Source organism: Bubalus bubalis, chromosome 3, assembly GCF_019923935.1.
Source record: "Bubalus bubalis isolate 160015118507 breed Murrah chromosome 3, NDDB_SH_1, whole genome shotgun sequence".
Taxonomy (NCBI): domain Eukaryota; kingdom Metazoa; phylum Chordata; class Mammalia; order Artiodactyla; family Bovidae; genus Bubalus; species Bubalus bubalis.
This window is the reverse complement of record NC_059159.1, coordinates 23361543-23385923: the sequence shown is the minus strand read 5'-3', so window position 1 is coordinate 23385923 and position 24381 is coordinate 23361543. Positions and strand designations below refer to the sequence as shown.

General features: G+C 54.0%; 2 protein-coding genes across 6 annotated transcripts; one reads left to right on the top strand and one right to left on the bottom strand.

The window, feature by feature from the left end:
* RPL19 (ribosomal protein L19) lies at positions 1-3675 on the top strand. Its single transcript, XM_006068543.4, has 6 exons — positions 1-128; positions 839-945; positions 1916-2038; positions 2661-2781; positions 3148-3258; positions 3464-3675. Exons 1-6 carry the CDS (start codon positions 124-126, stop codon positions 3585-3587), a joined length of 591 nt encoding a protein of 196 aa, XP_006068605.1. The 5' UTR covers positions 1-123; the 3' UTR covers positions 3588-3675.
* Positions 3676-8578: 4903 nt separating this feature from the next.
* STAC2 (SH3 and cysteine rich domain 2) lies at positions 8579-22283 on the bottom strand. 5 transcript variants are annotated; one of them, XM_045164799.1, is made up of 11 exons: positions 21726-22283; positions 14638-15016; positions 14186-14283; positions 13919-14009; positions 12479-12591; positions 12330-12402; positions 12176-12237; positions 11631-11752; positions 11213-11264; positions 10734-10871; positions 8579-10077 (listed from the first exon to the last, which is right to left on the bottom strand). In XM_045164799.1, exons 1-11 carry the CDS (start codon positions 21813-21815, stop codon positions 9973-9975), a joined length of 1323 nt encoding a protein of 440 aa, XP_045020734.1. In that variant the 5' UTR covers positions 21816-22283; the 3' UTR covers positions 8579-9972. The 5 variants fall into 5 exon arrangements, with proteins under 5 accessions (XP_045020734.1, XP_025136003.2, XP_045020736.1 ...); XM_025280218.3 differs by having other exon boundaries at positions 11631-11728; positions 21726-22282; XM_045164801.1 differs by having other exon boundaries at positions 14899-15016; positions 21726-22282.
* Between the last annotated feature and the right edge of the window lie 2098 nt (positions 22284-24381).

The window sequence follows — 24381 nt, the reverse complement described above, 5'->3', positions numbered from 1 at the left end:
ATATGAAAGGACCGGACGGGAATACGGGCGAAAGCGGAACGGGGGATGGACTCTCCCCTTCACAGATAATGGGAGGAGCCTAAGGAGAGCAAGTTCTTTCCTTTCGCCGCTGCGGCCGCGGCCATGAGGTAAGCGTTCTTGTGTCTCTGATCCTGGTTGATTTTTACTTTGCGGGGCTCAGTACCGCACCCCATACTGGAAAAGACAGGGCAGAGGTCGCCCTGAAGCGGCTGGTCCTGGAGCTTGGGGCAGCCGGAGCACACTAGCGCCCGGCCTCGAGGGGAGGTGGGTAGGGGGACGTCCCGGGAACTCTAGGCCGGGGGAGGGCTGGCTACGCGCCCTGCACGTGTGTGAGGCGGCCCACTCGGGCAGAGGAAAGGCGGCGGCGGGGACTGGGCTGTGGCCCCCTTAACTTGCTGGGGCAATCTGTGACTCCGAGCCCATCCCAGCTTCCATGTGACGTAGGACAGGCCGCGAATAGGCCCCAGGCCTCTGCCTTCCAAAAGCGAGGCGATCCTAGCACTTTGATGGCTTCTGCCCCGTAGACCCATCATTAAGAAAACTTTTAAAGCTAGTTTATTGCTGAGATAAGAGACAAACGAGCCCAGGAAACAGTCCACTGGCCACAGATTCTTCACGTTAAACACTGTTTTTCGTGCTGGGTACCAGAAAAGGCGTAAGCCCCCCTCTTCGTTCCCGTTTTATTCGCTAATCTTATTTTCTAGAGGGGAAAACAAACCCACAGACGCTGTCTACGTGGGCTGGGCAGGTTTTGTTGGGGACTCAGCCTTGCCCAGGTATGGTTTCCAGGACTGATAGTGTTTTCTGTTTGTCACAGTATGCTCAGGCTTCAGAAGAGGCTTGCCTCCAGTGTCCTTCGCTGTGGCAAAAAGAAGGTCTGGTTGGACCCCAATGAGACCAATGAAATCGCCAATGCCAACTCCCGTGAGTTCTTGGGGTCTGCGTTCCTTCTTTACCCTCCCCATTTCTCATCCTTTGTGCAATGCAAGGTGACAACAATTATGTTGACTGTTACAGCTTACAGTCCTGGCAGGGGGGTGGGGGGTCTCATAAAATGGAGGAGCCATGAAAATATGGATTGCCAGAGGTTCTCTTCCTGACCTTTGCCAGAATGACAGGATGGAAATTGATGGCAACCACTCAGTGTTAACATTAATAAATTATCACTAGAGTGGATGTTCTGTTTTATAGCTATGTGAGAAATTTTTGGAGAGACTGTACAGGGACTCGGGGGTGGGGGGAAGGCGTGTAGAGATGGCCAAGGAAATGAAGTGATTGATTGGGAAGTTCAAATCTGAATATACAGTGGGCAAGTAGGAATTTATAGCCAAGGAGCATGGTGAAGGGGGTAAGTGGATGAAAAATTACTAAGAGGACGACAAACTATAATGGATTTTTTTAAATAAAAATACTAAGAGGAAACAGGTTAGGGGGTTTCTGGCTGAACTGACCTAACAGGATTCTTTAAGGAAGTGTACAGATTGGCCTGTGAGAAGCTTCAGGAGCCGATGGAAGTTTAGTAGGAATCTTTGTCAGTATCAGGGAAATTCTTTTCTGTTTGGGTTTGTGGTATTGTCATATGTGCTCAGAAAATCCTTAGACTGGTAGCTAATAGGTGAGACGGAATCTGAAGGACTAGGCCATATCTGTATACTATTTTGATCACATATCCCCAAATACGTATATTTTGAGTGCTATTAGACATCTAAAAGGATAGAAGTTTTGTTGTGTTTTTTTTTTTTTTTAAGGAAAGAAATAGAAGGTCCCCCGTTTGTACCATTTTTGAAAATCGGGGATGTGAGCCGTGGCTCTGTCATATCCTGTTTGGACTAGTGAGTTATGACTGGTGGGACTAGGGCCCACCTGACTGACCAGGTATATTGTGATTTCCCAGGCCAGCAGATCCGGAAGCTGATAAAAGATGGGCTGATCATCCGGAAGCCTGTGACTGTCCATTCCCGGGCTCGATGCCGGAAAAACACCTTGGCTCGCCGGAAGGGCAGGCATATGGGTATAGGTAAGTGTGTTCTGTTTATTCCAAGACTTGGGGAAAGATAGGTGATTAAATCTAGACTGGGATCGATTCAGAATCTTTCCCCATTCTGACTTATGTTGAACCCTTTTCTTAGTCCATGATGCTTGGTGTGTTTTTCTGTCTGCAAATCAGAACGATGGCACTGGTGTGGGAATTGATGGTATTGGTAGAAATACCAATTGAGCACCTATACCTTGCCAAGGATCTTACTGGATACTTGGGAAATGTCGTCCTATAAATCCTAACATCACTTTGTAAGGTCAGCATGATCTGGGGAGATGAAGGTCACACCGCCTTTTAAGATCTTCCAGCTTACCTGGTGCGGGCTGCCTCAGTGCGTGCCTTGGAGTATTCACATTCTGCCTGAAGTGAATGAGAGATAATTGCCTTGTTTCTGCTTCTTTGAAAATTGAGTAAATGAAAGAAGTTTAATACTTGAGATCATCTGTAAAATGGAAATAATGCTACTTAAGATGAGATACAACTCTTGGTACGTGACTCGGTGGACTATAGAGTGTTGCAGAAGTTAGTGGCTCTTGTTGTGATTAATTAGCTGGCTCTAGTAACCCAGATGCACTATGATGAGCCTGACTCTTCTTCCTAGGTAAGCGAAAGGGTACTGCCAATGCTCGAATGCCCGAGAAGGTAACCTGGATGAGGAGGATGAGAATTCTGCGCCGGCTGCTTAGACGATACCGTGAATCTAAGAAGATTGACCGCCACATGTAAGTACATTCTCCTGGCCTCACCAAGATCCATTATGGCTTTGCTGACTTGTTCTTTGCACAGATGCAAGCTCTGTCTCATTGGCCTTGGGCGGAGAGCCATGTGTCTTACACTTTTCTTAGGATAGTTCTTCCATTCGATCCTCCCTGCATACACCATCAGGGTAGCCCAATATCTGCCAAGTGAGCTCTTCTGTCTCCTAATTGTGCAGAAAGTCTTGGATGAGGGAAAGAATTCTCTGCACCAGGAGGGGTGAGGACAGGAACTCTCCATGCTTAGGGGCCTTGTGTAGAAGAGCAGATCAGGGCCCACCTCTATTGATGCCATTGCTGACCAGAACCTCTAATAACCCTTGTACCCTACAGGTATCACAGCCTGTACCTGAAGGTGAAGGGTAACGTGTTCAAAAACAAGCGGATCCTCATGGAACATATCCACAAGCTGAAGGCAGACAAGGCTCGCAAGAAGCTTCTGGCGTAAGTTCTGAGACATTTAAGATGTGCTAATGTCTAGTCTTAACTTCCATGCAGTCTGTCCAGAATACAGCTGTTATATTAGAGATACATACTGCTGTGTCTTGTACACACCCGCACACCATCAGTGTTGGGATAGTGTGGGGCTGTTGGTTAGTTGAATCAGCTTTTGGTGTTCCCAGCAGCTCACCCATCTTCTCTTTTCCAGGGACCAGGCTGAGGCCCGCAGGTCTAAGACCAAGGAAGCCCGCAAGCGCCGTGAAGAGCGGCTCCAGGCCAAGAAAGAGGAAATCATCAAGACTCTGTCCAAGGAGGAAGAGACCAAGAAATAAAGTTCTCCCCCTCTTCTCTGTATATAGGGCCTCGGAGGCCAATTGCATAAATCACTCATTCAATAAAAGACAAGCCTTTATCTGCCTACCTCTGTGCTTCCAAAGTCTTCAGTGGGGTCTTCACTGTTTATAGGACCAGCACTGAGGACGGGGATACAAACCCTTCCCTGGGTTCCTGCTTTGTTGCTTCCTTGACTCCTAGCTTCTGGTCAGGCTCATGCCCCCTCCATCCATGGTGTGTGGGGCCTACTTTGAAGGGAGGGGAGGAATAACTTCTACCCAGGCTTTGGATATTGTGCCTCAAAACTGCCCTTTACAGCAGAGCATGGGTGGCACCTCAGACACGGTCTCAGATGTTGGTTTTTGGTTGGTATTCAGTTGTGAGTTGTACATTAAAAACGACAGAAAATAGTATGCTTGTGCTCAACTGCACTGAGGTTCAAAGTTGCAGTCTGCTGCCTTGGAACCCCAGGATAGTGGGGATTGAACCACCACCACCGGTCCAGAAGGTATGATCTGAACCTGAACTGCTGGCTGCTGTTAGACAGCCTTATTGAGATAGAACTGAAGCCATCATTTTGAGCATCCCTATTTAAAATTTCTAAACCTTTTTTTCTTTCCTTATCAGTACTGTTTCCTGTTTTGTTTTTTGCATTATAACCATCAAAAGGGGTCCAAAAAAGACTTTGTTGGCAAGAGTTGGAACAAAGGCATGTGACACACTTGTCAAAGCTGTTCTGGGTTAACTTTATACTCTGCAGATGAGAAGTAGGTTTTATTTTCCCTGTTATATGGTAGTAATAACCAATAAATTTTTCAATAAAGTATGTGCTCTATGAGCCAGATACTGAGGCATTTACATTGACTTGCATTGATTCTCTAACATTATAAAGTAGGGTATTTGCTTCTCCGTTTTCAGATGAGAAAAGAGGTTAAGCCACGTGTTGGGAGTCACCTGTTCAGCCTGAATTAGTGTTGCATCATTAGGGATGGGGAGAATGAGATAAATAGCCTGGCTTGGTTCCCAGGCCTCAAGCTTTGGAAGACTGGGCAAGAGATGTCTTTGATGGTCAGAAGGATCCAGTCACAGTGGAGGATGCTTGGAAGAGCTCACTTGAATATTTTGAGTGGGTAACAGTTTGAGGGACTGGTGTCCAGGTGGAAGGGATCAGTCAACCAATCAAATACAGACATGTCAGCTCCAGTGAGAAGTGGGAAGGAAAGGGGAACAGCTATGACTGGTGCCCCTCCTGGTTACTTCCCTGCCTTCTACCTGTATTCAGGAGGAATTCTTGTTTTGGAGTAATGAGAAGGCCAGTAAGGGGTCTTCAGGGTGTGTAATGGGCAGGTGTGCAGATCTGCATTTGGTGTGGGAAAGGCAGGGCTAAAGTGATCTTGAGGGCAGCAGACCTGTCCCCATCTCTGCCTTTAGTCTCCTTGTCCAGTCTGGACAGGTAGAGAGATGGGTAACCCAAGGCAGGGAGGCGCAGACAGAATAGTCCAGACAACCTCGACCACCACCCATGTGCATCAGAACCTGGGCTGAGAGGACACTGATTTGGGGTTGCCTGTTGCCACCATACCAGCCTGTGCATAGTGTATCCATAGGACCTGCTCTAAGCCTATCATTCCAAATGGGGAAGCTGTGGCCTGGAAGAAGAAGGGCTATCACCAAGCTGCTTGGAGCATGAGACACCCTCCCATGCCTGGACCAGAGGAGGAAGGGCATGGAAGGCCACCCACCTCCACCTCCTCCAGGCAGTAGAGAGATGACAGGAAGGACAATTAAAACCTTCACTGGGGCTCCTGAGCCACCCGCACAGAAAAGGGTTGCCATCATGGACCAGGAGATGGTGCTATTCTCTCACAGGTCACTGAAATGAAGTTAAGTGGTAGTCCTACAGTCGTGTCTGACTCTGCAACCCCATGGACTGTAGCCTGCCAGGCCCCTCTGTCCATGGAATTCTCCAGGCAAAAATACTGGAGTGGCTTGCCATTTCCTTCTCCAGGATCTCCCCAACCCAGGGAATGAACCCGGGTCTTCCACATTGCAGGCAGATTCTTTACTATCTGAGCCACAAGGCAAGCCAGACCACAGGTCACTGAAGATACAGGAAACTGCCTTATTTTGGTGAGGGGCTGAAGGGAGGGGGAGGGAAGAATTAGGTTGTAGGAGCCTATCTCTTGGCAAGGCTTGCATTTAATCACTTCTTTCTGAAGCTCACTCCAGGCCTAAGGTTACCTCTTTGCACCACCGGCCTCTAACCCCTTTCCAAGCAGTGCCTGGGAGGGCCCCCTCAGCAGACAGATCCCCTAAAGTAATCACTGGATCTCTTCCAGTCCTGGAGCCTTGAGAACTTCTAATGAAATGACATGTCCATTTGGGACTTTGGTCATGGTCCAGTGGTTAAGAATCTACCTGCCAATGCAAGGGACACAGGTTCAGTCCCTGGTTCCGGAAGATTCTTCATGCTGCGGAGCAATGAAGTCCATCCATGAGCCACAATTACTGAGCCCACATGCCGCAACTACTGAAGCCTTCGCACGCTAGGGACTATGCTCCGCAGCAAGAGAAGCCACTGCAATGAGAAACCCACGCACCGCAACCAGAGAAAACCGGCGTGCAGCAACAAATACCCAACACAGCCAAAAATAAATAAATAAAAATTAAGGAAAAAAAAAGACATGTCCATGCAACTGGTCCCATCATATAATTTTGCATACCCTTTAAAGGGGTTCATGGCCCCAGGTAAAGACTCCCTAAGCAAGTCCAACTCCATTTCTGGAGAAGGAAGCTGAAGCCTAGAGGGCCCCCCAGAACCCAAGCTTGGCTTGAACACCAGCACCCACCTTTGATTCCTTCAGATGTGCATGGGGGGGGTGACTCAGAGTGGGCTGCACATGACAGCTACAAGCACAGCTGCTGCGCCTGGAGAAACGCTAAGGTCCTTGGTGCTGTCTCTGAGGTGAACAGATGAACCACCTGGGCTGGCTCCCCAAAGCACAGGGAGAGCTGAGGCTGGAGGTATGCGCTGTCTTCCTCGCACTCTTCAGCAGGTGCCCCCAACGTCCTAAGCATTGGGGAGTGGGTGTTAAGGAGGTGGAGAGGGGGGAAGGCTGAAGGAGCCAAAGGCAGTAGGGCTAGTAAGATGGGGGGGCCTTACTCTGTCTGCATCTCCCTGCCTCCACCTCTGGTTTCCATCTTCCTGCCCTTTTAGGCGTCTTGTTTCTGGCCCCCAGACTTCCCTCCTTTTTGCATCTCCCCTAAACCTAGATAACCTTAATCCCTCAGGGTACCCAGGTTAAGCTCAGGCTGAGGTGGGGGACAGAGGGCACAGACAATAGCCAAATGGTGGGTGGGCACCACCAGGGGGTTGCTGAGCATCCTCCACCCCAGGCCAATGGTGTTGCTACTCCTGCCACCCCCAGCGTGGACACAGAGGAGGGCTGCAGCTACAGCGGGGGCACCAGCTGTTCCCAGCCCCCAGGCTGTGAGCCTGCTTTGGGTGGTTCAGCCACCCGAAAAAGCTGCTGTGTTCAGCAGTGCGGCAAATGAGCTGGGGGGAGGCGGGGGTCCAGGCCAGCTGCCGGCTGGTACAGACACAAGTGGGTGTTCAGAAGGTTTGGCTGAAAGTCTCTGACTGTCTCCAGGGGGTGAAGTCTTGATCCCTGGAGCCCCTCCAGCATCTCCAGGGGTCTCTGTTTCCATCATACTGGTTTAAGGCCCTGAGGAACCCAGAGTCAAGTTGGGGAAGAATTGAACTGGGAAGTGAGAGATAGAATTTCTGAAACCAGCTCGACCATTAATTTTCTGGGTGACCTTGGGCAAGTTATGAGTCTGCTCTGGGCCTCAGCTGCTCTGTGTAAAAAAGGGACAAGTTTGGGCTGGATAATCTGTATGACCGTGGGCAAGCCACCTAATATCTCTAGGCATCAGTTCCATCATCTGTGAAAAGGGGATACCACCACTTTCCTCACTGGGTCCTTAAGAGGATAAAATAAGTCCCTGGCACAGTTTCCCAGACACAGTAGGTGTCTATTTGTGTGAGTTCCCCTCTTTATAAGCCTTTCCACTGGGTCTGTGACCCTTTTATCCAATCCCACCATCAAGGGTCCTAGGAAGGGGAGTCACCTTCCTCCTGCTCCTCTGCTGCCTCCCTACCCCCATCATTCCTGGATGAAAGGGACCAAATAAAGCATGGTTTGGGGACCCAGGGACTGGTCCCACCTGGCCCACCTTGATTTGGGGGTGGGGGGCTGGAAGGCAGAACCGGATGGGTGCCTATCCGGAGGAGCAGGCCCCCCACCCGCTCTGCATTCTGGCTGCACGCGGTTGTCCTGGCACCCCCGCAGCCTCTCCCTCCCTCCGCGCCCCTCTGTCTATAAATAGCACAGGACGTGCTCGCCTGGGCGATGACGCGGCCCGGCGTGCCGGAGGGGAAAGGCGGCTCTGCCGAGCAGGTGGGCGGCGGGCACCGCGGCGGGAGGGGCGCCACCGCGGCCCCCTTGCGCCAGGCTCCCAATGATGGGCGTGATTGAGTCATCTCAGGGCCGCACGGTCCGCCAACGTATCTGCCTCGGGCTTAGGGGGCTGCGGGGGCGAGGCTGATCTCGGGTGGATATTGAGGCCGCCAGACCCTGGGTTCGGCTGGTCTCCGGGGGCACCTCTGGGTGGGCAGAAACGCGGAGGTGTATGCCCGCCCGCTGCGCGACGCAGGTCCACATCGAACTAGAAAATGACCGCAGCCCCACCCTCTCTCCCTCCAGCGTCCCCCAGACCTCCTCCTCCATTTCCTCAGATCTGGAGTGAGGAGGCGCGGGGACCCTCACTGTCAGGGCCAGCCCAGCCCCTGTATCCCTCCTCTCAGAGATGAACACATTCTCCACCTTCAGACTCTCTCCTATTTTGGTCCACACCCACCACACCCCCAGGCCCCGCCCACCCCTTCCCGTCCTCTGACCCAAGCTGATAGATACATAGAGCAGCCAGGTTGGGACAAGAAACATTTAATTAGGGGTCTGGGGGCTCAGCAATGCCCCAGCAGACTCCTCATGCAGCCTCATGTACAGTGGGCATTGGGCCCGCCCCTGGGATATTGCTGGGGGGGGGCCTCATGGCAGCAAACAGGGCAGTGTGGCTTGAGTTCCTCCTCCCTCTGAGAGGGAGAGGTGGGGCAGGGGCCAGTGGGTAGGAGGGTGTGTCCCTCCCACCACATGGGAGGGTGTGACTGTGCCCAGGATGGGGGTGGCATTGGCTGACACGATCAAGGGCACAAGAGGAGGCTCTGAGCTTGGGGGGGAAAGGGAGGTTGGCACCAGAGAAAAGCAACCTGCAAGGGAGGGGTCCTCTTTGCATGTCCCCACACACTCCCTCCCCAGCGTGCCTACCCCCTTCCCTTTCTGGTGGTCAAACAGAATTCATTGTCTGTCTCCCACTCCCGCTTCCTCCCAGGGCTGTATCCTGGAAAAGGGACCAGATGCAGCCAGAAAAAGGGCTCCTGCAACGGCAGCCCTGTCCCCCACAGAGCCCCAAGTGAGGGGGTAAGGGAGGGCTATTGCAGGGTCAGTCCTGAGGGTGGGGTTCCTGGGGCAGGCCTGGCAAGGCCTGGGACAGGAACTGAGCGTTCAGAGTCCTGACAGTGAAATGGGGATTGTTTTGATCAGGTGGGCCAGTGGGTTTCTGTGTGCAGGCCGCTCTTGGGTGTGTCCTCTCCCAGTGAACAAGGGTAGAGTGAGGTTGCTCTGTAGTGACTGTCCTACTCGAGGGGACAGCCTCTGATTTGCCACACTCTCCCCAGACCTCAGCCCTCCCCTCCTCTGCCCACCCAAGTTTCAAGTAACAGGAGAGAGAGCCACAGAACTTTCCTGAGAGTTGATGGAGTGACAGAGGTGATGAGACCAGGGTCCTCCCAAAGCTCTGAGCTCCCTCCCCAGCCAGAGCTGGGGCTGAGGGACCCAGGAGGGCCCCACTCCCAAAGTGACAGCTTCAGGGTCACACATACAAGGGCCCGAGCAGAGGCTCTGTGAGGAGAGGGGGATGCAAAGGTGTGGTGGGCAGGGGTAGGCTCTCTGGAAGAGGCAGCCCAGACGTTCCTCGGGAACTTCCTCTCAGGGCTGGACTCTGCATGGCAACTGGACCGGGGGAACCCACCTAGAGTTTTGCCATTCCCTCCCACTTTCTCCTTCTCCCCACTCCCAAGTCTCAGAGCTGCAACCTCTTCAGGGTACCCCAGGACCCCAGAAGTAACACCTTTCTCAGTACAGAAGGCTCCCAAGCCATGGTGAGTGGCCCCTAGGAGAGGAGCAGAGGGAACCCCCCCGAGGGGCCAGAAGCTAGGAGGGCTGGGTATGGGCAGGGGTGGCTTCTGGGTTCTCTTGGCTCCTCTCAGATCTCGGTCAGGGCATCGGCTGGAACCAGGCCCCGCTTCCTGCCACTGCTGACACGGATGAAGCCCTCAGCATCTTTGCTCCTGCCCACGCCCACACAGATCTGAGCAGAAGAGACACAATGCTGAGGCCTGGTGCTGCCTGCCTCCCTGGCCCCGAGTCCCACTGATGCCTCCCATGGGGCCCATCCCAGGGGATGATGGGACCAGCATGTGGTTGGAGCCGGGGTGATGGGAGCAGATCCCATGAGAATCCAGGGCACAGCAGCAAGAACCAGGCGGTCAGCGGACACCGAGCAGCACTTCGGGGCTGACCTTTGAGATCAGCTGGTCTAATGCCCCTGACAAACTCCCCGTTTCCCAGAGGAGGTAACAGCAGGGAAATGACTTGCCCGTGGTTGACAATAACGTTCAGACCTAAGCCTCTGGACTCCTACCCCAATGCTCTTCCCCTAGCTGTCTCTAACATAACTGAGCCCATGCCTGTGTTGGCCACCAGCCCCAGTTCCCAGCAGTCCCACTGCTGCTTCTTTCTCTCTTTTCTTAGTGAGAATCTCAGTTTCCCGATCAGGGATTGAACCTAGCCCATGGTAGTGAAAGTCTGGAATCTAACCACTAGGTCACCAGGGACTTCTAATCTGCCCTCCCTCCTGCCCCCAGGCTCCAAGCCTCCTCCTCCTCCAGGGCGCTTGCCCACGTTCCCGCCACTTATCTCCCTCCTATGCCAGCCTCTCCAGCCATGCGGGGCCCAGGTCCTCACCTGGTTCTCCTTGAGGCTCATGTAGCCTTGTTCCTTGTTCCCGGAGAAGGGTTGGCAGCAGCGCCAAATGTTCTCGCCTGGTCTCACCCGCTGCACAAAATTGGCTGGGAAGAAGCCAACCCGGTCGCCGATCTTGCCCTGGAATGAGGCTGGCAGTGAGCACTGTGCTGCCCCAACCCCAGCTGCTTTCTCTAGACCTAATATCCACTCAGAGCCAATGCCATCATCCTGTAGATCCTGGGTTCTTTGTGTTTGAGCCCTTAGCTGGGGAGCTTCTGGGTTGGGAAGGGCACAAGGTAGGCAAAAGAACAAGACTGGGGCACAGAGGGGTGAAGTAAAGGCAAGACCTGAGGGTGAGCCTAGGCCTGGCTAGGTCGTGGAGGAAGGAGGGGGGATGTTAGGGAAAGTGCCCTCTAGCCCTCTGGGCTAGTCGGGTGCCTACCACGGCTCACCCTCCGCTCCCCACCCTGCCACATCACCTTCCACCAGTCTTCATTAGAGTCATCCACCAGCATGATCCGGTCTCCAGGCCTGGGACGAGAGAGTGTGGGGGGCAGGGGGTAGCATGTGGGGCAGGAGGGACCTGCCCGTCCTGCATCCCAACAGTCCTAGACCCCCAGGTCCCCTGCAAGGGCACACGATGGCCCCTGTGTGACCATAGGTACACAGACACTGTCTAGGACAGAGGCCTGGCATCAGTACCAACCCTCTTGGACTCTGGCCCCTCTGTCTCATCTGGGGGCTCAGTAGCCTCCAGCATGCCTGGCAGAGGCTCTTGAAGGTCCCCCTCACACTCATGTTGCAAGGTCCGGGAGTGCAGAGCCCTGAGGTTGGAGGCAGGCAGCCCCCGGGATCGGGGTGGGGGTGGGGGAGAGGCCGGGCCACTGGGGGACTCACTGCAAAGCCAGGTCATTCTTTTCCTGGGGCAGGAACTTGTAGAGCGCCACGTAGGAGTACATGGGCCCCACATCCTTCCGGAGGGCAGGCCTGGGGGGCTGCGAAGAAGCTCGGGGTCGTGGCTGGGGGAAGGACACTTTTATTACTCCACCCACTCTCCCCTTGCCCTGATCTTGCCTATGCTGGGGCTAGGATATGGGACAGTGACAGGGAGAGGTCAGAGTCTCCTGTCTGCTGTGCCCACACACCCCTGAGGGACTGGGCCAGGGGTGGGAAGGGGGCGCCTCCTCTGCCTGCTGCACTGGAACTGCCCACCCTTGGGGAGTAGGAGTGGGCTCAACAGGCACGGGTCAGTGTTGGGAGGGGTAACACCCCTGCCTCCCATGCCTACTGACCCTGGCATTGCCCATCCCTGTAGATTGAGGATAAATGATGGCACAGTGAGACTCCCACTCAACACACTCTCACCCACCTAGGGATCAGTGGCAAGAAGGATGTCCCCTTCCCACCTGGCCAGCCAAGGCTCAGTGCCACCCCAGCCTCACCTGTTGTCCTGGGCTCTTCTCCTCTGGTCCTGACCCTTCGCTCTCGGCTGGGGCTGTGAATACTGGAGATGCCAGGGTGGGGCCAGAGTGTGAGGCTGAAGGTGGTGGCCCCCACTGTGCTCTGTTCCTGCCCCTGGTCCCCAACCCCACTCACCGCTGTCGCCAGGGCCCTCCTCTGAGCTGCGGATGCTGCCCTCCCCATCCTCGGTCAGCTCATCCCGCTCGCTCTGGGGGCACAGAGAGGGGAGGGCTCAGCCCCCACCCTCTGGGACCCCTGTCCCCTCCCTTTGGTGTTCCCCATACCAGGCTCCTTGTGGGGGACTCAGAGGTGCTGCTGAAGCTGGAGCGGTTCATCAGGGCCAGGGAGGTGCCATAGCGCAGGGTCTCGTACACAGGGTCTACCTTCCCGCTGGCCCCTGCCGAGGAGTCACCATCAAGGCTGGGCATCTGGCTGCCCTGCTAGCTGCCCTGCTCAGCCAGCTCTAAAATGAATTCTGCGCATGCCCCTCACCTGCCCCTCCCAGGTCTCCCTAATTGCAGTGAGAACTCCATGTCCTCCCATGGTACCCAGGCACAAGCCTGAAGCATCCTCCACCCCTCGCCCTCTGCACTGTCCATGTTCACTCCATCACCTCGTCCTGCCTCCCAAACAAGTCTAGCATCTGCTCACTTCTCTCCAGCTCCACAACTGCCAGCCTGATCCAAGCTACCAAACTGGCAACCATCATAGCTTCCCCATGGTCTCCCTGCTTCTCTCCAGCCCCTCCAATCCACACAGTAGCCAGAATGCTCTTGTGAAAACACAAAAATTGACCTTAGAATAAAGTCCAAAGACTTGTGGTTACCGAGGAGGGGTGGGGGAGGGATGAACTGGGAGTTTGGGATGAGCAGATACAAACTGTTATATAGAGAACAGATAAACAACAAGGCCCTACTGTATAGCACAGGGAACTATATTCAATATCTTGTGATAAACCATAATGGGAAAGAATATGAAAAAGAATGTATATATATATAAAGAATGTATATAACTGAATCGCTTTGCTGTAAAGTAGAAATTAATACAATGTTGTAAATCAACTATACTTCAATACACTAAACTTTAAAAAAAAAAGAATAAAGTTCAAAGAACACTCTTAAGAGGGACCCTAAGGCCCTGCACCCAGAGTTCTACCTCACCCTCTCACTCCCAGCCTCATTGTCCCTTTTCTGCCCCTTCCTGCTTCCGGCCTGCCTTCTGTCCACACTGGTCTTCCCCAGATCCTCAGGTTAATTCCCTATCCTTCAAGTTTCCTGGACGCCCTCTTTGTCTCTGCGGATGAGGTGGATGCCTTTTTATCCTCTCTTCGTTTCCTATCCTTCGGTTTCAGGCATTCACCAAATGGTGGCTAATTGATGATTTGTGTAATTATCTATTGCATGTCTAGCTCCCTTACTAGACCATGAGCTCCACCTTATTTAAGACTGTGTCCCTGTGTCTAGCACAGTGCCTGGCACTTAGCAGGTGCTCTATAAAGTTTTTGTTGAAGGATGGATGGATGGATGAACGGATGAATCAACTCTACATTCAGGACAGAAGCAGCCAAAGACTTAGGGGGAGGGGAAGATGAAAAATCTAAAAAAATTAAAAGGGAGTGGTGGCTGTGCCAAGAACAGGCAGCGCCAGTGTAACTCAAAGCCCATCTGAGGAGTGTGCGGGCCTCTCCTCACACCACAGGGATGGGGGCAATGCTGGACACTCACCAGTGGGTGGGGACTCCTTGCTCATGGCACAGGCTGGCGGAGGCTCATGTACCAGGAGTGGGGAGCTGAAGTTGCGGCGGAAGGAGGAGGACTGTGGCAAAAGCAGGCAGAGAGAGGGTATGGAGAGGTCACAGCCCCCGAGAGGTGCTGGCCTTCCCCAAGCCCAAGCACCCCTCGACCTGAGGAATCAGCCCTGAGTGGCACTCAGAGCCCCAGAAGCCAAGCCTGGGAGCACCAGTCAGCCATCTCCACGTGGTCCCCACTCACCGTCTTGCCTGGGCATTGCTGGTGGGAGATCTCCTCGGAGCACCAGAGGTGGACACTGACTTTGCATGTCTTACACCGCAAACCCTGCTTAGAGTTTCCTGGGAAGAACAAGAGGGGTGGTCAGTGACAGGGGATGGTCAAGATAGGTTACATCCATGGGCAAGGAGCAAAGGAGGTAGGTTAGGGCGTGGAGGGAGCAAGGGATTGGGCTTCCTCATGCCAGCCTGGGGCCAAGCTCTGAGAGCTGACCCCGATACAGTCAGGGTGTAGCTGACCCCCAGCCTGAGACCCCACCCGCCCTCAAGGGTGCTATGTGTCCGTCCGCCCACGTGGAGGGGCACAGTTAGGTCTGGGGACCATGAATAGCTGGAGCCTCGACATCAGGCAATCCGTTCCATGGGCCCACTCCCCACACCCACCCTGGCCCCTTCTGTTGCCACCCAGGCACCTACCCACAATGAGCTGGTGGCACAGCTCACAGGGGCTGGCTCGCTTGAAGACGTGTTCCTGGAAGCTGTGCAGCCTCACTGGTTTGAGTGGTGCCAAGGGGCGTGGGACTGGGCAGGGGGATGGGGCGGGAGTGGGCAGGCCCCGGTCTGCGGAGGCTGGTGGTGGGGTAGGAGGGGGCAGCGGGGTCGGGGGCGTCAGCAGCACCTCAGTGGGGCACTTAAACTCAGAGCTGGAGCGAAATAAGAAGTTCTCAACACTCTTACTTCGGAGGATGGTCTTGAGAGAAAGAGAGCGCTTGAACCGCTGGAGCTGAGAGAGGAAGAGGGATGGTGAGCCTGGAGGGGGCTGGCTCCCGGGGGTCTCTCCTCGGCCAGCAGCAGCCTGAAGGTGAGAGCCAGAGGTGATACAAAGCTTCTCCTGAGAGAGAGGCTGCCAAGTTCCAGAAGGAGGGTCACCACCCCAGGTGCCCACAAGAGCCAGGCAGGGAAACTCCTCTAGCAAAGGAGTTCTGACTGGAAAGGCTAATTAGGAGTGGTGGGGGACTGTGGCAAACTATATGGCCAGCAAGTAACTGCTGGTCTCCTCTACCAGCTGAGGCTAGTCTATGTGAGCAGCCCAGCATTGCCAGGGTTCCCAATTTTTAAAAAGAAATCTAGACTTTTTTTTACAAATGTAATTTTTTTTGGTAATTTTATTTTACATGGCATGTGTAATCTTAGTTTCCCCATCAGGGGTTGAACCTGTGCCCCTTGCAGGGGCATACAGTTTTAACCACTGGACCACTAGGGAAGTTCCATATAGATGTGATTTTTTAATAAAAAAGATTAATGCGCTTAATGAACTTATGAGATTTAAAGTCAGTTAAGAGGGACTTCCCTTGTGGTTCAATGGTTAAGATTCTGCGTTTCCACTGTGGGGGGTGGGGGCTGGGGGGTGATGAGGGGGTTGGGGGGATGGTCATGGGAAAATCCCCCATGCCCTGTGGCCAAAAAAAAAAGTCAGTTAAGAAATTGAGACTCTTATGTGAAATTGAATAGAAACAAAGTCAAGAGATTTTATTCCTTTTTCTTTGCAGAAATGGTAGTATAGTATTTCTCCTGTACCTTGCTTTTTTTCACTTAACAGTAAATCTTGGAAATCATTCCATACCAATACACAAAGAGTTTCAGCATTCTTTTTTAATGGCCACACAGGAATTTTGTTGAATGGGTGTGCCAATTATTTGAGTTAACAAAGTAATACTTTGGGGGCCCAAACAAAACATGCCAGGTCCTCAGTTCTTGCACAGGGAGAGGGGCGTGGTTGCTCTGGACTCTCATCCTCAGTGTTGATTCTCCCTCCGAAACACCTCTCCAGCCCATCCCTTGCAACCTCTCAGCACCCCCAGAACCCTGCCCTAGTTCAGGCTCTGGCACCCTCAGTCTGGTTCAGGGCTATAACTCTTTGCCTCCACCTTGCCCATCCCCACCTGTTCTCCATGCAGCAGGAAGGTGACCCCTGACAATGCAAAAACCATTCATGGCTCCTCAGGACTCAGTCAAGGCCTTTATGCCAGCCAGGGCACTACTACTTGGCCAAATCCACCCTTCCACCCCATGCCTTCCACCTGAGTTCAGACAAAATGACTTGAACTCATCTGTATTTTATGCTTCTGGGCATTTGACATGCTTGTCCTCTTCTCTGCCTTATCCAATAATGTCTCGCTTTCTAACCTCCAGGGTTTCCTGTGACTATTCTTCCTCGGGGGAGCTATCTCTTCTGTAGGGATTCCTTTTAGTGGGACCACATGAGCGCTCCGATCAGGTTTATGCTTTGTCATTTACTTCTCACTTCTCCAGGAGGTTGTGAGCCCCTGGAGAGCAGGGAAAGTTGCTTCAAATCCCCATAATGGGCTTCAGCACATAGAAGATGCTCATTCCATGTTTGTGGAATAAATGATGAGCAAGTGGCTTGAACCCTAAACAGAGTGCATGTTCTGGAGCATAGGATGGATTCTGCATGAGGCCAGAGCACATTGGCCACCTGATGTGAAGAGCTGACTCATGGGAAAAGACCCTGATGCTGGGAAAGATGAGGGCAGGAGGAGAAGGGGGCCACAGAGGATGAGATGGTTGGATGGCATTACTGACTCAATGGACATGAGTTTGAGCAAGCTCCTGGAGTTGGTGAAAGACAGGGAAGCCTGGCATGCTGCAGTTCATGGGGTCGCAAAGAGTCGGACACCATTTAGTGTTGGAATAACAATGACAAAGAGCTATTTCTACTGCTCACCCGAACATACCCTTATTCTGCCTGGAATGAAATCTGGACGGCTCTACCCAGACCCTTGCCCCACTCATCTCCTGTTCAGAGCCCTTTCTCCTGCCCACTTCTTTTCACTGGTGATTAAAAAAAAAAAAAAATGGGGGGAGGGGACATAGGGCAGGGAGACTTGGCCCAGGTTCCCAGCTGGGATACCAGGCAGCCTGTGTGCCATGGCTGCCAGCTTGGCAGCCATGCCAAGGGGATGGAAGTGGAGACCCCTCTAGCCCTGGGGAGGCCAGTAGGCCACAGGACAAAGGGGAAGCAGAGGGGGAAATGTTTGGGCACAAGGAGGGTCCTGGTGTGCCAGCTGAAAGTCCAGACAGAGCCCTGGGGTGACTGGCATGTTGAGTTGCCCAGCTCCTTCCAAATCCAGTTTCCTGGCCAGTACTGTGGGCTTCTTTGTGTGTCTCTGAGAAGCAGGGCCCCAGGCCCCAGATGCCAGGGTGCTGGGGCAGAGGTAGAGGCCCAGAGGGACAATTAATTAGAACACAAATGTGTTCTGTGGGCCAAACGTGGCTCTGGAGGCTCTGACAGGCCTGGAGGCGGGTGAACCAACTGCTGCTCTGCTCAGGGGTTGTAGGCAAAGAGCACAGGAGGCCTCTGGGAGGACGGGCTGAGGGTGGGGGCAAAATGAAACCTGCTCCTGAAGGCAAGTCACTTCACTTCCTCTCTCTGAGCCTCAGTTTCCCTACCCCCAAGAGGAAGGAGGCAGGGTTAGGTGCTTTCTAAGCAAGACGGAAAGCAAGAATCTGAAAACCCCAAACCAAAAACCTAAACATATGGGGGACTTCCCTAGTGGTCCAGTGGCTAAGGGAGGAGGCCCAGGCTCGATCCCTGGTTGGGAAACTAGATCCCACATGCCGCAACTAGGAGTTTGAATGATGCAACTAAAATGGAGATCCAGTGCAGCCAAAATAAATGAATATTAAAAAACAAAAAACTAAATTTATAAACATAATGAGAGGTGGTTATTAGAGTCCTGGAATGGATATGCAGCATCTCATTAACCTTCCACCATCCTCTGAGGTAGTGATAATTATTGTCCCACTTTTCAGGATGAGGAACTGAGGGGTTAAATTACTCACTCATCATGCGTCCTCAGCTGCTAAGGAGCAGAGCTGGGACTTGAACTAGTGGCTTTGGCTACTGAGCCCAAGGAGTAAGGAGCCCTCTGCCTTGGCCCTCACCTCTGCCCCTCAGTTGTGCCATGGGCTTGTCATGAGATGTAAGCTTAGAAAGACTGGCCACCTGGAGCAGTGCCCACCCTGCACCACTCTGGCCACAGCCCCTCAGAATTGTTGTCTGACTCTGTTGGTCACCTCTTGTGACGGCAAGAGCACCCTCTCTTGGGACAGTCATTCCATCTTTGGGCAGCTGCAATCGCTGGAAAGTGCTTCCCTATATAGAGCTGAAACCTGCCTCCCTGCCTATCAGCCCTTGTTCCTCCCTTGGCTCACGAAAGGGCTACTCCCGCTTCCGCACATCAGTTCTTCAAATATTTGAAGACATCAATCATGTTCCCCCCTTATGAGGCCATTATTTCCAAAGTAATCCTCACAGGATGAGGTTTCAAGCCTCCCTTCTGTCCAGCCTGTGCCCTTTCCTGGTCCCTGCCTGGCCTTAGTACCAGGAGCCACCGCTGCAGGGGACCAGAGGCCTCTGGAACAGACTGTTCCCCAGCGCCGGGGCAGTCCTGACTCTGCCCCAGATCCCAGGAGAGTAGAGAGGCAGGAAGGAATAACACCTGGGGTGGCTGGCGGATGTCAAAGTCTGTGGCTGGAGGGCAGATGCAGGCATCTCTGCCAAATGGCTTAATGCCTGCCCACTCCAGAGACATCTGCCTTGGCCACCCAAACCTCATCTTGGCTCAGCCTAGCCAGGTATTTCCACTCCTGGAACTCTTGGTTTCCAGGGAAGACCTCCCCACCACTATCTTTTTGGTGCCCCTACTGCCCCAGGACCCATCCCCTGACAGGAGAAGTTGCCATATACCCTGGCAAATGGGCACATCTGCATCCCATTTCCTCCCCACCTCCCACCCAATCACTGCCAAAGCACCAGGAGCTTGTCTGGCTTGGAGCCTGGACCACGAGGCCTGTCATTCTGAGTCCCCTCTCGGAGGCAGGGCCTGGCCTCCCTGCCTCCTCCCCACCTCTCCACACTCTGGATGGTCCTTTCTTCCCTCAGTTCCCACCAGCTCCTGAAAAGGTATCAGGCAACTGGCAGAGGGGGTGGCAGATGCGACACAAGCTGACTCAGATGGCAGAGCTGGCATGACAAGGTTTTCCCAAGAATGGCACCAGAAGGGGTGATGGCAGACCCCATGAAGTAGGATGGGATGGGGACCCAGAGAGGGCAATGCTGACGTGAGAAAGCTCACTGAGTACCTTAGGTTTAGGAGTGACACCAACCTTAGAGTGGGCAGGAGGCTGAACTTGGGCTGCAAGAAATTCCCAGGGACCCCCAAACACTGATAAATAAGTCTGGAATGTTGGCTTCACTGCCTAACAGGCACCAGCCTCCTCTGTTGTACCTGCCTCAAAGTGAGCTGGGTGGGCAGCAATCAACCCTCTCCATTCCTTTCCCTCCACCCCCACAGTCTGAAGACAGAAGCTTCCTTGGGACAAGTTGAGATGGGGGGATGGAAAGAGGCTGGCAAAGGTTCTGAATTCTCTCTGCCTACCTCTGCTCTCCTGAGTATCTTCCCTGCAAAGCCGAAGCCCAGCCCGTGTTGTTATTATGGAGCCCTTAATAAGTGAGGTACAGGGAGGGGGGCAAAGGGGCAGGGATCCAACTGACCTGGTACAGAGGGACCAGGTCAAGTGTACACTCCTTTCCTTCCCTGCTCCTCAGATCCCCATGGCTCAGACCCAGAGGTGTTGGAATGAGATGGTCCTTGGGCTGGGAGAAAGGAGGTGCAGACCTGCTAGCCCTGACAGCCCCCTCCCCACAAGCTGAGCTTGCTGATTGCTGAGGCAGCGCTGCCCAGCACTCCTGCCTGCCTTCAGAAAGCCCTTAAGGAGGGGGCGGAGTGGCCAGGCCGTGGTGTGGGAAACAGGACAGGACCTGAGAGGCCCCAGTGCCCTGGGAAGCAAGCAGGGAGGTTGTATGCGTCTGTCCAGGGTGATAAGAAGGCAACTGAGGTCAGGCTCACTGGAACTCAGAATGGGGCTCTGTTCCTGGGACCCTCTGCTTGAAAGAAGCTGTCACAGTTATTCCAAGCAATATCCTCCCACCTCAACACCTCATTCTTCTCCCAATAGACTTGACTCTCTGAAGGGGAGTTAACTCTGTGGTCTGAGAGCCCAAGGTTTCCAGTTCTCAGAAGGGAGCAGGAGAAGGCCAAGTGTGAATCTGAAGTCTTGGACATGGAGACCCACTGGATCCCTCCGGTTTAGGGACAGGAAGCCTACCTGGGGTGCCTCAGCCAGACTCCATCCACTCTGGCCCTACTCATCTTTCCTTGGTCATTTCCTGGATGACCTTGACCTTGAATTAACCTCATATGGTGGGAAGTAGTCCAGAATTAGGAGGAGGATGGGCATGGGAAATAGCTATAGATGAACTAGTGATACCATGGGGAGCCAAAGATGGCACCCATTTCTGGTCCGGGCTGCCTCCCTCCTCATCTGGGTAACAGAAGCCAAGTGGGAACCAATTACCAGGGTGGAAGGGAAAGGGTAACCTTGGCCTGAAGTCTGGGGAGGGGACAGAGAGGACTGCCCCCTCTCTCCCCATCCCCAGGGACCGTGCTCAGGTTGCTTCCCGCACAACTTCTTGTGGGTCAGCATCTAGAACTTGGGGAGGCAGCAGACAGATTAGAGGCGGGGGTTGCAGAAAGTGAGCCCTGTTGTGTTCTCCGTCCCCCTCCCCGCCCCCAGCCCCTTCAGCGCCAGGAGTCTGGGCTGCGCCTGACTTCATTGGGGAATAATTTATTCATTGTGACTCCCGCAGGAGTAACAATCATACATAATTAGGGTTAATTATGACATTCATTAATTATGATGACTTCCCTTTTTGCTTCTACCCGCTCCCCACGCCCCCACTACCACCCAGCCCCCGTCCCGCTGGCAGGGGGGGTGGGTCTGCCTGTCTTTCTGCTCCGGAGCTGCAACGACAGTCCGCGGGTCCCCGCCCGTGATGGCCCGCGCTGCCGCAACACCCAGCGCGAACTCGGAAGCTGCGCACCCCGGGGCCGCGGGCTCACGTCGCCGAGCCTAACCGGGCTGGGAGGAGGGAATGTCGGACTGCGGCGGGTCAGAGAGAGCCATCTAGAGACTCTGAGATAAACACGCAGAGGACCCGGGAGAGACGCACAGAGAGATACTAAGGCAGAGACAAACAGGTTGTAGAGACACGGGCAGAGAGAGGGGGACAGACTGAGCTACAGGCGGAGACCTGGCGGACACAGGAGAGGTGCGCCTGGCGCGCACACTCGGGCGCGTACACCGGCCCACACCCGCTACACACCGCTACACACTCCCTCCGCTTTCGCTGCGCCGACTCCTTCCAACAAAGCCGAGTTACAACCTGCCTGGAGGGTCGCGGGGGAGCTCCGCTCATCACGCGCGCAAGGGCGTATAGTGTTTGAGTGATGGGAGCTGTTTGCGGTCCCTCATCCGAACCTACTGCCCCTGGGTCGCCGCGCGGAGCGTTAGGGACTAAACGGGCCCTTCTACGGTGACTCCAGGGCACCGGAGGCCACAGTGGCAACTGAGTCGGGAGGAGGATGCCCCGGCTGGGGGCGCACAGGGCAGGGGTCCAGGCCTCGCGCCTCTCGAGTTACCTTGGTTTCCTGGAGGGCAGAGACGGTCCCCGGGGGGGTGTGGGTGGCAGCGTCATCCGGTTCATTCTCCTTCTCGCTCATTTCGGTCATGGTTAGGGGAGACGGGAAGAGAGGGTACCGAGACCCGACGGCAGCCCACCTGGAAGCAGGCTAAGGGTGGCAGGCGTTTCTCCGGGACCTGAAGCCCTTAGAGACAGCCCCCCAACCCAGTGAACCCCTGGAGAAACCCGCCCAGGCAAAGCAATCCCCACTCCCGGGTGCTGGCGGAGAAAGTTCCTGGGTTGGTGGGTGAGAGGAGGCAATTATACGGAGCCGAGGGAGCAGGATGACCCCAGGAGTGAGGTTCAAGGGTCTGAAGAAGATGCTGCTCGGAGCGATGGGAGGAGGGAAGTGGGGACTCGGGCAGGAACCGAGGGAGGGAGCGATGGAGCTGTCAGTGTCCGGCCCGCTCCGCTGTCCTCTGCGCCCGCCCCCCCCCTCCCCCTTCCCCTCCCCGCTCGCCGGCCCCAGCCGGGCACGCGGCGGCCCCTCCGCCCAGTCCTCGCCTCCCAACTTTGATTTAGGAGGTCGCCTGGTCCCTCCCCCTTCCCTCCGCCGCTCCCCCGCGCCGCAATGCAAATCAGGTTCTAAGCTATTGGCTGCTGCGGTGGCCAGGAGGGCGAGCTGGGCGGAGCTTTGGGGGGCTCGACAAGATGGGGAGGAGCTTGGAGGGTAAAGAAGTGGAGGGGGCATTTTCACACTGAAAAATCCGGAATGGGGGTGGGGGAGCATGACAAGGTTGAAGGAAGGTTCAGGAGATCATATTAGAGTCTGGAAGGGTTAGAGGAGGATAGAAATAGGTTGGATTTGCAGAAGGAGAGCCAAGAATGAGATGAAGGTAGGACTTCCTGAGAGTGAAGAGTGGGGAAGCTTCCACCCCATTAACTGGATGTCTCTGCCCTGGAAACATTCTCTCCAAATGTACACATCCTTGGACTGTGCGGTAGGGGTTTCTTCTGCAAAGTATAGATAACTTAACACCATCTGTCAAAGGCCAGCCCTGTCCCGGAAAGCAGGACAACGACATGGCTTTCCAATCCTGTTGTCTGGACTTCAGCAGAGAAGAGGCCTCAGTCCCCACTCTTGAGGTGCCCAAACCTCTCCAAGACACTCCCCTTCCTAAAGATCCTACCACAAGTGAAGTTAGATGGGGGTAGGGAGAGGTGGACCCTCCAAAGAGTCTTCTGTCCACTTGATCTGAAGCTACCTCTGCTAATGCATGTCGCTCACCTGCCATTTCCTCAGCTTCTCTGCTCTCCCCTCCTGGCGCTTCTGGCCCTTCATCTCTGGGCCTGTCCAAGAAAATGGAGGGAGGTTGGAGATTGAGAGAATCCTTCCCTGGGTGTGGGTGGAGAGACTTCTGGGTCTAAGTCTCCTTCCTGCTCATCTGCTGCGGGTGATGAGATGAGGAGTGGATGGCACTCAGAAGGGTCCTGCCTTTATGCCAGCCCGGGAGGAGAGTCTGAACCCTGTGTCCCTCCTCCCCACCCACCCGTGCACACAGCCATTCATGTGATCTCTCACCTCCTGAAGATGTGCTCACGTTGGAGTTGGAGCACTGCTCAGGTTACAGCATCTAGGGAAAGAGATTTATTTGCCAGTGGCAGAAGTCAGACAAGGGCAGACGGGCGGGCGGGTCTGTGGTTGTGGGGGCTTAGTCTCCTCCCCCTCCAGATCCACACATGGCAGACTCCCTGAGTGCTCGCTTTCCTAAAAGGAGTTTCCACAGAACCTGACCTCAGCCCTCAGTCCAGTTTCCCCAAAAGTCCATTCGTGATCAGCCTCTCCTGTTCCCCTCTGAGGGCCACCTTCTTCCCTCCAGCCCAGCACAAGTCAGCCCAACAACCCCTCCCTAGGCAACTCAGACTTAGGAATGCTTGGAGCACCCTGAGATGGTATCGTCAGGCCCCTATCTCTAGCACTCTTGAGCTGGAACAAACAAGCTTCTTCTGTGTTTGGAAACCTCCTGAGGGATGTATGTACCTCTGTGTGTGTTAGTTGCTCAGTCGTGACCAACTCTTTGTGACCCCATGGACTATAGCCCATAAGGCTAATCTGTCCATGGAATTCTTCAAGCAAGAATACTGGAGTGGGTTGCCATTTCCTTCTTCAGGGGATCTTCCCAACCCAGGGATTGAACCCGGGTCTCCTGCACTGCAGGCAGATTCTTTACCATTGGAGACACCAGGAAGGTACCTCTATTTCCCTCCAAAGAGCTGAGGCTCTGGCTTCCTTTAAGTCCAATAACTGGGTAGTCACTAATTTGCTCGACCTTGGGTAGGTAACCTTTATTTTTTTTATTTTTATTAATTTTTATTTATTTATTTGACTGCACCAGGTCTTAGTTGCAGCATGTGGGATCAAGTTCCCTGACCAGGGATCAAACCCAGGCCTCCTGCATTGGAAGCAAGGAGCCTTAGCCACTGGACCACAAGGGAAGTCCCGTGGGTAGGTAACTTTTAAAGCTTTGATTTCTTCATCAGCAAAATGGAGACTCTGCCCACCTAATTGTTCAGAGGATGAATGAGATAGTGCAAATATATCACTTAGCCTAAGAAAGACAGACACAGAAAGTTTTCATTTTCTTCTTTCTCTCCTTTTTTTCTGGGGGACTTGT

Bases quoted from the DNA above. Each gene is read 5' to 3' on its own strand.
- RPL19 (XM_006068543.4), top strand. The intron at 946-1,915 runs GTGAGTTCTTGG...GTGATTTCCCAG, and splicing joins AATCGCCAATGCCAACTCCC to GCCAGCAGATCCGGAAGCTG. The intron at 2,782-3,147 runs GTAAGTACATTC...TGTACCCTACAG, and splicing joins AAGAAGATTGACCGCCACAT to GTATCACAGCCTGTACCTGA.
- STAC2 (XM_045164799.1), bottom strand. From the start codon at position 21,815: ATGACCGAAATGAGCGAGAAGGAGAATGAACCGGATGACGCTGCCACC. The intron at 12,592-13,918 runs GTGAGTGTCCAG...ACTCCTCGGCAG, and splicing joins CAAGGAGTCCCCACCCACTG to GGGCCAGCGGGAAGGTAGAC. The intron at 10,872-11,212 runs GTGATGTGGCAG...GCCTCATTCCAG, and splicing joins CTAATGAAGACTGGTGGAAG to GGCAAGATCGGCGACCGGGT.